We start from the raw sequence: 12,487 nt of genomic DNA on the forward strand, positions 1-12,487 counted from the left end.
TGCGTGTGCCTGACACGTGGTGAGTCTGAAGGTCAGAGGACCATTCGCGGGTTTTTTCCTTCTACCATGTGGGTCCCAGGGATCAAATTCAGGTTGTCAGGCTGGCACCAAGCACCTTTACCCACTGAACCATCTGCCAGCCCTGCTGCCAGTCTTTAGGTTAGCTTCGTATTTTCATACAATTTTTTTTCTTGGTTTAAGATGTATGTGCATGTGTGTGAGCCTGCGGGAGTATCACCTGCATGCAGTGCCCTCAGAAGCCAGGAGAGAGCCCACACCCTCTTCTGATCTCCTCAGGACCAAGCATGCACTTAGTGCACATGCATACATGTGGGCTGAATACTCAATATACATGAAATAGATAAATCTAAAATAAATTTTAAATAGAAAAATGAAGAAACTAAACTAAGACACAAATAGTACAAGATTTGTTGAAGGAAAAGACAAAAGTAATTTGGTTAATTTTCTTTTTAAAACTCATTGATGGGGGGAATACGTGAGCCACGGCAGATGTGCACAGTGTGCATGTGGACGCCAGAGGATGACCTGCGAGAGTCAGTTCTTTCCTTTTTTTTTTTTTTTTTTATTTTGCAATACCATTCAGTTCTACATATCAGCCACGGATTCCCTTGTTCTCCCCCCCTCCCGTCCCCCTCACCTTCCCCCCAGCCCCCCACCTCCATTCCCATCTCCTCCAGGGCAAAGCCTTCCCCACAGACTGAGGTCAACCTGGTAGACTCAGTCCAGGTAGGTCTAGTCCCCTCCTCCCAGGCCGAGCCAAGCAATCCTGCATAGGCCCCAGGTTTCAAACAGCCAACTCATGCAATGAGCACAGGACCCGGTCCCACTGCCTGGATGCCTCCCAAACAGATCAAGCCAATCAACTGTCTCACCCATTCAGGGCCTGATCCAGTGGGGACCCCTCAGCCATTGGTTCATAGTTCATGTGTTTCCATTCATTTGGCTATTTGTCCCTGTGCTTTATCCAACCTTGGTCTCAACAATTCTCGATCATATAAACCCTCCTCATTCTCGCTAATTGGACTCCCAGAGATCCACCCAGAGTCTAGTCATGGATTTCTGCATCCAGATCCCTCAGCAGTTGGATGAGGTTTCTAGCACAACAATTAGGGTGTTTGGCCATCTCATCACCAGAGTAGGTCAGTTCCGGCTGTCTCTCGACCATTGCCAGCCTTCTGTTGTGTGGGTATCTTTGTGGATTTCTGTGGGCCTCTCTAGCACTTTGCTTAAGATCCAGCTATACCACTCTTGGGCATATACCCAAGGAATGCTCAACCACACCACAAGAGCACTTGTTCAGCTATGTTCATATCAGCATTGTTTGTAATAGCCAGAACATGGAAACAACCTAGATGCCCTTCAACTGAAGAATGGATAAACAAAATGTGGTACATATACACAATGGAATACTACTCAGCAGAGAAAAACAATGACATCATGAGGTTTGCAGACAAATGGATGGATTTAGAAAAAATCATCCTGAGTGAGGTAACCCAGACTCAGAAAGACAAACATGGTATGTACTCACTCATAGCAGGATACCAGACATGGAACAAGGATGACTGGACTGCTACTCACATCACCAGGGAGGCTACCTGGAAAACAGGACCCCAAGAAAGACACAGGGATCGCCCAATGACGGAGAAATGAAAGAGATCTACATGAACAGCCTGGACATGAGTGGGGGTAGTGAAAGGCGAGGGTGGAGGGAAAGAGAGCTTGGGGGAGCGAGAGATCCCAGCTGGATCAACAACAGAGAGGGAGAACAAGGAATAGGAGACCATGGTAAATGAAGACCACATGAGAATAGGAAGAAGCAAAGTGCTAGTTCTTTCCTTTTATCTTGTGGGTCCTGGGAATTGAACTCAGGTATTCAGGCTTGGCAGTGAGCACGACACCAGCTGAGCCTCTTGCTGGCCCGATGGTTCTTTCATTTTTTGTTGTTGTTTTGTGGATTTGTTTGTTTTTGAGACAGGGTCTCTCTATGTAGCCTTGGATATCCTAGAACTTATTTTGTAGACCAGGCTGGCCTCAAATCTACAGAGAGCCATCCTCTTCTCCCTCTCAAGTGCCCAGCTTGATTTGGAAACAAGACTTTACTTTATGCGCATAGCATGGAACTAACTCTGAAGACCAGGCTGACCTTGATCTTGCAATGATCTCCCTGCCTCCTTCTCTTGAGTGCTGGGATACAGGAGTGAGCTGTCACTCCCAACCGAAATTAGATCTTTTAAGTTCCATTTGTCTTAAATTTTCCATGGTATGACTTGATTTTATTTTATGACGGGGTCTCATGTAATCCACGATGGCTCCAAACTAGCTGAGTAGCTGGGAAGGACCTTGATCTCCTGATCCTCCTGCCTCAGCCTCTCTAGTGCTGGAGTGCAGGTGTGTGCGGTGACTCCTGCCTGATGCTCTTTTCGTGTGTCTACTCTTTTCCTGAGGATTGACTTTAGTGCCTAAGCATGCTCATTATCACTGAACTGTGTCCCCAGCCCACTTTGTGTGTGTGTGTGTGTGTGTGTGTGTGTGTGTGTGTGTGTGTGTGTGTGTACATGATTGTGTATGGTGTGCGGATGTATGCAAGAAGTTCTTCTATATGTTTATTTGTGTAAAGGCCAAAGACGTCTTCCTTGATTGCTTTCTACCATTTTAAAATATTAGATTATTTAATGTGTCGTGAGAAAGGCACACGACTTTAAGGGATTTGTCAGATTATCATATCCAGAAGGGCTCCTCTACAATGGAGTTAGAATAATTCTGACATATTTAGTTGGGCACAATGACATCAAGGGTCTACACATACATAACTCTGATGTTTCCTTAAAGGTTCTCACTTTACGGATTGGGAATCACCCCGGTGTCCTGAACCCTAGTCCCTCTGTGGAAACAGTGCAGGTGCGCTTCATCTGTGCCCACCCTGCCAGTATGTTGGTGACACCAGTGTACAAGGTGGCAGCTGGCACCCAGCCATGTCCTCTGCCACAGTACAACAAGCAACTGGTAAGTGCAGATTGTCCTGATACACATGGCTCTTTTGTCTCAAATGTTCTCGAGATAAGGGATCTGAACTACAGCTTCTGTCTGTCAAAGTGGCATTTGTTACTCATTCTCAGATGGCTGAGAGGTGAGTAGGTTCCAATTGTGGACCATCAGTGACATGACTGATTACTTGGGAATTGTGGCTGAAGACAAATGAACCCCCTGAACAGTGTCTAAATTGTTTGACTAATCTCCCCTAGCAAACCTTTGTTAGCATTAGTAAGAGAAACTACTTCTACTGCAAAAGTACCGTGAAGACCCGAGGTAAACAAAGCTGGGCACGGTGGCACAGGTAAGGTTTCTGTCTAGGTGAACTAGGCTGGCCTCGAACTTACAGTCCTCCTACTTCAGCCTCCTAAGTGCTGGAGTTACAGATGCGTCCTGCCACAGTCCCCCCCCCCCCCCCATCTCTTTTTTTTTCATACTCTCTATGCAGCTGAGGATGACCCTGCTACTGAATCCTGCAAGTTTTTTTTTTTGTTTGTTTGTTTGTTTTTGGTTTTTCGAGACAAGGTTTCTCTGTGTAGCTTTGCGCCTTTCCTGGAACTCACTCTGTAGACCATACTGGCCTCACACTCACAAAGATCCGCCTGCCTCTGCCTTCCAAGTGGTAGGATTAAAGGCCTGCGCCACCACCGCCCGGCTGAATCCTGTAAGTTTTAGTGCAAGCATTTTCTCACATTCGAGAGCCCCAAATGACAGCATTTGTGTCGAGCTGACATAAAACTAGCCAGCCCAGGGACTAACTGTCCTTACTCTCAATCAACTCAGGGTTAGAAAGGTAGCTCAGCAGTTAAGAGCACTTGCTGCTCTTCCAGAAGACCTGAGTTCAATTCCCAGCAACCATGTCAGGAGCTACAGGGGATCCAACACCCTCTTCTGGCCTCCTTGGGCACCTGCACATACATGGCTCACACACACACTTAGGTATACATGAATACACATAAATAAAGATGAAATCCTTTTTAAAAAATAAATCAACAAAAACCTTAAAAAGATATAAAAGATATATGGTGGAATATATGGAGTAAACTGAGATATTGGCTCTGTATTTAATGATACTAAATTAATGTTAGTTGTTAATATTCTTTTTTCTTTCATCTTTGTGTGTGTGTGTGTGTGTGTGTGTGTGTGTGTGTTATGTCAACGTTCTTAAGCACAGCGGGGTTGGAAAGATGGATAAGTGAGTAAGAGTTCTTGCTGCTCTTTCAGAGGACCTGAGTTCAGTTCCCAACACCCACTTCAGGCAGCTCACAACCACCTGTAACTCCAGCTCCAGGAGATCCCATGACTCCTTCTAGTCTCAGTGGGTTCCTGCATACATGTGCATGGATACACACATGGACACACACATACACATAGTCAAAAATAAAATGAAAAGATTTTTTTCTTTTTCTTATTGTTTTGTTTGTTTACACAGATGTTCTCTTTCTTAGGAAATACATAATGAAATATTTGGGGTGGGGTAAAGTGCCATGGTAGCTACATCATTCATAAAACAAATGCAGCAAACAAAATACCTGCCCCAACCCCCTGGAGGTGAGGAAGAAAGGGAAGAGAGAGAGAAAACACACACCCCACTATATGTTAACAACTGCTGGACAAGGTGAAGTTTAAAAAACCATCAAAGGAGAAAAATGAGAGGAGATGTAGTTCTTGTCTTCAAGGATAGCTTGCCACTCCTAAGGGTACTGAATTTTTTAAACTAAATTATTGTAAGTGTTTCTGTGTTGTGTGTGTGTGCGTGTGTGCACATGCTTGCCATGGTTTGTGTGTGGAAGTCAGAGGACAAGATTGTGAAGTTGATTCTCTCTTTCCATCTTATGTGAGTTCCAGGGATAGAATCCGTTCCGGGATTTTATGGCAAGGGACTTTACCCTTTGAGCTGATCTGATGGCCCCAAATTTTTATAAAAATCCTTTATGACCTTTTCTTTTCATGCAGATTCCTGTGTCCAGCTTGAGGGACTCAGTCTTGGAACTGGCAGTATTTGATCAACACGGGAGGAAGTTTGATAATTTCAGCTCGTTAATTCTGGAATGGAAATCTTCCAATGAGACACTGGCCCGTCTTGACAGTTCTAAACCGATGAAGATGGTAGACAAGGACGATGGCAGTGGACAGACTCGGTTGCACGGTACTGTAAAAAGCTCGCAAGCGGGACAGGGCATTTGCTAAACAGCTCACATTGCTTCCTTCTGAGCAACCGTTGCCTTCTCGGTTTTATCATGGTGCCTTTCATCTTTGATATTTGTGCTTTTTTGTTTTCTTTTGTTGTTGTTTTCCAAGACAGAGTTTCTCTCTGTAGTCCTAGCTGTCCTGGAACTCACTCTGTAGACCAGGCTAGCCTCGCACTCAAGAGATCTGCCTGCCTCTGCCTCCTGAGTGCTGGAATTAAAGGTGTGTGTCACCACTACCCAGCTATTTGTGCTTTTTTATAGAAAAAAAATTAGTCTTGGCAGTGCCGTTCAGTGAGGGACCATGTATATAACTTGTGTGAGAGCCTGGGGTTTATCCCCAGTGCTGAAAAGTCCAGAGGGGGTTGGTAGAAAGGGAGAGAAAGAAAAATGGGAATATCTGGGAATATTGCTCATTTGGTAGTGTTTTTCTAACTCTGCATCCCTGGATCCAGTCTTTATTGCTGTATAAGGAGCCTGTGGCTCCCACACTTGTAATCTGGATCCAGTCTTAATCACTGCATAGACAGCATGTGGCTCCCACACCTGTAATCTGGATCCAGTCTTAATCACTGCATAGACAGCATGTGGCTCCCACACCTGTAATCTGGATCCAGTCTTAATCACTGCATAGACAGCATGTGGTTCTCATACCTGTAATCTGGATCCAGTCTTTTTTTTTTTTTTAAAGATTTATTTATTTATTATGTATACAGAAGAGGGTGCCAGATCTCATTACAGATGGTTGTGAGCCACCATGTGGGTGCTGGGAATTGAACTCAGGACCTCTGGAAGAGCGGTCGGTGCTCTTAACCTCTGAGCCATCTCTCTAGCCCTGGATCCAGTCTTAATCACTGCATAGACAGCATGTGGCTCCCACACCTGTAATCTGGATCCAGTCTTAATCACTGCATAGATAGCATGTGGTTCTCACACCTGTAATCTGGATCCAGTCTTAATCACTGCATAGACAGCATGTGGTTCTCACGCCTGTAATCTGGATTCAGTCTTTTTTTTTTTTTTTGCCGGGCAATGGTGGAGCACACCTTTATTTATTTATTTATTTATTTATTTATTTATTTATTTATTTATTTATTTATTTATTTATACAGTGTTCTGCCTGCATGTATCCCTGCAGGCCCAAAGAGGGAGCCAGATCTCATTACAGATGGTTTTCAGCCACCATGTGGTTGCTGGGAATTGAACTCAGGACCTTTGGAAGAACAGCCAGTGCTCTTAACCTCTGAGCCATCTCTCCAGCCCCTGGATTCAGTCTTAATCACTGCATAGACAGCATGTGGCTCCCACACCTGTAATCTGGATCCAGTCTTAATCACTGCATAGACAGCATGTGGTTCTCACACCTGTAATCTGGATCCAGTCTTAATCACTGCATAGACAGCATGTGGTTCTCACACCTGTAATCTGGATACAGTCTTAATCACTGTATAAACAGCATGTGGCTCCCACACCTGTAACCTCAGCACTCTGGAGGTAGAGGCAGGAGGATCAATGGCCTGGGCCAGTGAGATGCCTCAGTAGTTAAAGGCGCTTGCCACTGAAGATTGGAGACCTGAGTTGGATACACAGAGTCCATTGAAAGGTGGAAGGATGGAACTGATTCCACAAAGTTGTTATCTGGACCTCTAGTCCCTTTTCTCGACAGAATCACTGTGATGGCTGCAGCTGTGTGCACATGTCCTGAACACTAGAGGCCTCCAAGACCCTCGTTGCACTAGGCTCGGCTCAGGTCAGTGTGCCCTTGGCACACCCACTTCACTTTGGCCAAATCAACTGCACCCCTGAATGCCTTCACAATTTTCCCACTGGCAGGGTTCTCACATTTGAGAGTGACGATGAAGTCTGCGCCTTTTGGAGCAATGCTGTCACTAATGTAAGAAACAAGGAGATTCGGAATACTTCAGAGGCCACAGCTGAATGATGTCGTGGCTGAGCTTTGCTGATGGTGACATTGCTCTACCAGCCTTGGGCATCACACACCACAACAGACAGACCACTGAAAATGCCAAGGAGGAGGTGAGGGGAATCTGAGGCTACAGGATGCTCACATGAAGATGAGGACTCTTCTAGTGGTGACAAGTGACACTGGCTGATTTCACAGCTGTTTATACCCTGCTGCGGCTCTAAAGCAGGTCGGGAGCCGTCCTTTGCCAGGTCTTCCCTAGAATGAACCACTGGTTCCTCGCCTGTATTAACCAGCCCTGGTGTGGTGCTGTCCGAGGGGAGGGGAAAAGGTGAGAGGATGGTCCAGTGTGATGCTAAAGAGACTGCAGATAGCCTGCCTACAGAAGGATACCCCACAGAAAGAGAAGCAAGAGCCGCAGGCTGAGTGCAAAGAGGAAAAGAAGCCAGCTGCCCCAGCTCCTGAGGAGTTCACCTGCCCAAGAATGCCTTTGTGTTGGGTGGGTGGAAGTGTGAGTGGTCCAGGGAAGATGCTTCTCTGTGGCACTGCTGTATTTGGGGGAGTACTTGGATGAAGATGGCTGGTCCCTGTGGTGCTCTGAACACTGCTTTCCTGAAGAGCTCTTCATGAGTTGCAGCCTCATTCTGGACTCTTTTCCAGTATCATCGTCTGCGGTACCGACAAGGACAGCTCTCTTTCTGGAGTGTGGTCTTCCAAGGTCAGGAGCTTGCCTTTCTAGAGTCTAGATTGGCAGGTGGACTTCGAGTCTATGTGAGGTAGAAACTGGATCCTGGCAGCAAAAGAGCCCCAGAGCCCAGTCCCAGAGTATTTTCCCTGGGAGGGACCTTCCAGTATGTCGGCAAAGCCGTCAGTCAAGGCAAGCGCTTCATGTGAACACCTCTTGCCATCATCTAGCTGCCTGCACCCACCCACCCTTCAGGGAGGTGGGAGTCATCAAAGGAAATTGAACACTGGGGAAGAATATCCTCTGAGGTCCACCCTGCACCACGGCATGCCCCCCACTTCAAACACACTTATGTAAGGTAAAAAAAAATAAGAAAGAAAGAAGTTGAGATCCTCCTCAATGACACCACTAGTTTTGAGGTCATCATGGTATAACAAAAAACAAAAGAGGAAAGAAAGGAGGAAGGGAAGAAGAAGAGTGCGATGATGGAGATGGAAAAGGAAAAGGAAGAGAAACTTCAGGACAGAATGTTTCCAGGGAGGTGAAACAACCCATGCTTAAGACAGAAAGCAAACAATTCAAAACAGCTTCAGGAAGTTTCTAAAACTGACCAGATTCACTAGGCCTCTCTCTCCCCAAGAGTAAACGGTAAAGACAGCTAAAAGTGACCTTCAGACAAGCTGAGCTGCTTGGAAGAGGCTCAGACCAAGCAGCCTGGGAGAAGCAGAGATAAGTCAAACTGCCTAGAAGAGGCCCAGACCAACTGAGCTCCTGGGAAAGGATACTCTCCAGCCTGGAACGCTGCCTGCAGACTGGGCAGTACACTCCAGGTTTCCAACTTTTGTGAGCTGTCACCCATGCTGGGGTGGGCTTTGGTGATACAGCTGTCTTCAATTTATTTCTGCTCCTGTAAGTAACCCCTAGTCAATATTTATGTAAGAAACCCCAATAAAACTCAGTGGTTAACTAAGGTGAACGTTGGTGGTATCATACTTTGTGGTCTGTTATCGGGTCCGTATCTGGAGTGAGTGGATGTTTGTTTATATATCCCCGTGAATAGTGCCACACAGATGGTATGGTGGTTTGAATGAGTGTGGACCCCATAGGCTCATATATTTGAATATTTAGTCCCCAGTTGGTGGGCTATTTAAGAAGGATTAGGCAGCATGACCTTGCTGGAGGTGTGTCACTGGAGGACTTAAGGTTTTAAAAGCCCATACCATTCCTAGTTTGCTCTCTGTGGCTCATGTTTGTGGATCAAGATGTAAGCTCTCAGCTACTGCTTCAGCACCAAGCCTGCCTGCCTTCAGCCATGCTCCCCACTGTGGAGATCATAGAACCATGAGCCTCAGGTTAAATGCTTTCTTTTATATGTTTTTCTTGGTCATGGTGATAGAAAGTAACTAAGACAGATGGGAAGGAAAAGAAAGAAATCCAGGCATGGTTACTCACAGTTTGAATCCCATAACTTGGGAGCCTGTGGCAGGAGGATTGCCATGAGTTTCAGGGCAGCCTGGGCTACAGGGTAAGGACCATGTCTTAAACCACAAACAGGAAGGAAAGGGGCCAGTGGGAAGGCTCTGTGGGGAAAGAACCTTGCACTCAAGCTGACAACCTGAGTTAATCCCTGGGACCATGTGGGAGAAGGAGCAAACCAGCTCCCTAAAGTCCTCTTACTGTAAATCCCACCGAACAAGAATTGAGACTATTACCCAAATTCTTTTAGTCAAATTAAGCAAGCTTTATTTTCTGTCAGACAGGACTGTCTCTCTAAAGCAGGCTTTGAAAAAACAGCATTGAGCACAGGAGAACGTGGGGCTTATATAGATCAAAACTGCAAGACTGGGAGTGGGGGCCCAAGGGTTTTTAGTTGCGCAGGAACTTGGCAGAACATCCCATCAGTGTGGGGGTCAGGGTATAGGGTGTGAAGCATGTCAAATTCCAGAAAATGGGTCAAGACCTGGTCAAACTTAAGTTTTATGGAAAACAAGAATGAACTTATTTTGACCTTGTAACAAGATGGCTTTTAATCTTAAGTTGAAATCAGGCTGGTCTATCACTTACCTGCACACACACACAAAATAAAAAAATAAATAAATGGGGACCAGAGAGGTGTGTTGTGGAATATTATTTTAAGGTGTATTACTTTTGTTTATGTTGCATTTGTTTAACTCTGTGAAGCTGTGTTACTGTGCCTGTCTAAAACACGTGATGGTCTAATAAAGAACTGGCCAATAGCGAGGCAGGAGAAAGGATAGGCGGGACTAACAAGCAGACTATATAGAGGGAGAAATCTGGGAAAAGGAAGATCTAGCAGCCAGAGAAGGAGGAGGATCTAGGGACCAGACACCCAGCTACACAACCAGCAACAGAGTAAGACTAAGATTTACAGAAGTAAGAGAACAGGAGAAGCCCAGAGGCAAAAGGTAGAAGTTAAGGACAGCTGGCTAGAAACCAAGCCAAGCTAAGGCCGGGCATTCATAGGTAATAATTAGCCTCCGTGTGTGAATTTATTTGGGAGCTGGGTGGCGGCCCCCTAAAGGGGCAGAAATAGAAAACAACAGAGATGGCTTGGCAGTTAAGAGCACTGGCCGCTCTTCCCGAGGACCCAGGTTCAGTTCCCAGCACCCACATGGCAGCTCACAACTGCCTGTAACTCCATTTCCAGGGGATCCAATGTCCTCACACAGACATAAATGCAGGCAAAACACCAATGCACATGAAATAAAAAGAAAATAAATGTAAGGAAAAACATTTAAGCTGGGTGTGGTGACACATACCTTTAATCCCAGCACTCAGGAGGCAGAGCCAGGCGGATCTCTGTGAGTTCGAGGCCAGCCTGGGCTACCAAGTGAGTCCCAGGAAAGGCGCAAAGCTACACAGAGAAACCCTGCCTCGAAAAACAAAACAAAAACAACAACAAAAAAAAAAATTGTGAAACAGCCAGGCATGGTGCTGCAGGCCTTTAATCCCAGCACTCGGAAGGCAGAGGATCTCTGAGTTCAAAGCCAGCCTGGTCTACAAAGCGAGAAACCCTGTCTTGAAAAACCACACCAATCAAACAACAAAAAAATCTATGAAATAAAACACAAAATTAATCTGAGGGAGCTGCGGACAGAGCTCAGTGGTAGAACACTTGCCTCACATGGTAAGTAAGCACTCTAACACTGAGCTGCCCCTATGGATCCCAGGAACTCCAGTCATTAAACATGGCAGGATCTCTCCTGCCCCTGGCTTTATACACATACCCCATGCTGTCTCCAGGGAGCCTGGGAATTCCCTGTCCTTCTCTGCTCCCAGTCTGAAGTAAGCATTCTGAGCCTCGGGTGGTAGCATGTGCTGTAACCTCAGTGACAGGAGGCAGAGGCAGGAGCAACCCAAGGCCTCGGACAGCCTGTGCTATCGGCCAGTCAGTTCCAGGAAGTGGGATGTGAGACTTTGTTTCAAAAGGAGGAAAAGAAAGAAAGGGTCGGCCATGATGGCACAGGTCTTTAACCCAGCACTCGGGAGGCAGAAGCAGGTGGGTATCTGCAAGTTTGAGGCCAGCCAGGGTTATGCAATGAGACCTTGTCTCAAAAAGAAATGAAAGAGCTGGGCGGTGGTGGCACACGCCTTTAATCCCAGCACTCGGGAGGCAGAGGCAGGCAGATCTCTGTGAGTTCAAGGCCAGCCTGGTCTCCAGAGCGAGTTCCAGGAAAGGCGCAAAGCTACACAGAGAAACCCTGTCTTGAAAAACCAAAAAAAAAAAAAAAAAAAAATGAAAGAAAAGGAGAGACAGACAGACAGACAAAGAGGTAAATTGGCTCAGCAGGTAAAGGTGCTTAATGATGACCTGAGTTCAACATGTTGGGAAGAGATAACTGACCCCCACATATGGGCTAGTACACAGGTTCCCCACCACCACATGCACACACATTTTAAATGAAAAATAATAATAATGCACCATTTAAATTTTTGGAGTGCCTGACTGTCATGTATATAAAGATAAGTGAAGCTGAGAAAAGGCCCCAAAAGACTGACTCATTGTGACCACTGACTCATTGAAATTTTATATACAAAACTGAAAATTTATATACAAAATTTTCTCTCTGCCCATTTTTGGAATTATAGGCCATTACAGGAAGAAAGAATTTTAGGTTTTGCCGGGCCCAATTTCTCATTAATAAAGGTGAGCTTTTTGCTCGGAGTCATATGACAAGGTCGGTGCAAACCCAGGGCTCTCTTGTGTGTACTTCTTCCTTCAGCGCTTTTCTCTCCACAATAAAACGCCATTTGGAAAACACGGAGGCGGACTTCGGTTTTCTGGCTTTGCAGAGCTGTTCCTGTTTCTTACAGTGTTTCCTTGCTTTAGGCCATCAGACCCTTAAAGTGCATCAGATGAAGGGGACGGTGCTCATCGCGGTCAGCTTCGTGGGCTATTCAGGGAAGAAAAGCGCGGAGGTGAGTGGGAATTACGACGGAACTAGTCTAGGGCCTGGCAGCACACGCCTGCCATCCTAGCCTGGGCTACTTGGTGAGATCCTATCCCAAACCTCAATGGTTTAAAAAGAGAGAGAGAGAGACCACAAAGTTGGATGGGCAGGGGAAGGGGGTCTAGGAAGAGTTTGGGGGGTGTATATGATCAAAATATGCTGTATG

The 12,487-nt window shown here is 46.0% G+C and overlaps 1 protein-coding gene and 1 pseudogene across 1 annotated transcript in view; both read left to right on the top strand.

The window, feature by feature from the left end:
- Nup210l (nucleoporin 210 like) overlaps positions 1 to 12,487 on the top strand; it is a 102,694-nt gene that overhangs the window by 47,194 nt on the left and 43,013 nt on the right. The window contains exons 16-18 of the mRNA XM_052731362.1: positions 2,851 to 3,024; positions 5,008 to 5,200; positions 12,201 to 12,289. Coding sequence (XP_052587322.1) covers positions 2,851 to 3,024; positions 5,008 to 5,200; positions 12,201 to 12,289 — 456 coding nt within the window. The remainder of the gene's footprint in view (positions 1 to 2,850; positions 3,025 to 5,007; positions 5,201 to 12,200; positions 12,290 to 12,487) is intronic.
- LOC128105842 (elongation factor 1-gamma-like) lies at positions 6,852 to 8,757 on the top strand (annotated as a pseudogene).

Source organism: Peromyscus californicus, unplaced genomic scaffold (assembly GCF_007827085.1).
Source record: "Peromyscus californicus insignis strain IS unplaced genomic scaffold, ASM782708v3 Scaffold_9__1_contigs__length_137607984, whole genome shotgun sequence".
NCBI classification, from domain to species: domain Eukaryota; kingdom Metazoa; phylum Chordata; class Mammalia; order Rodentia; family Cricetidae; genus Peromyscus; species Peromyscus californicus.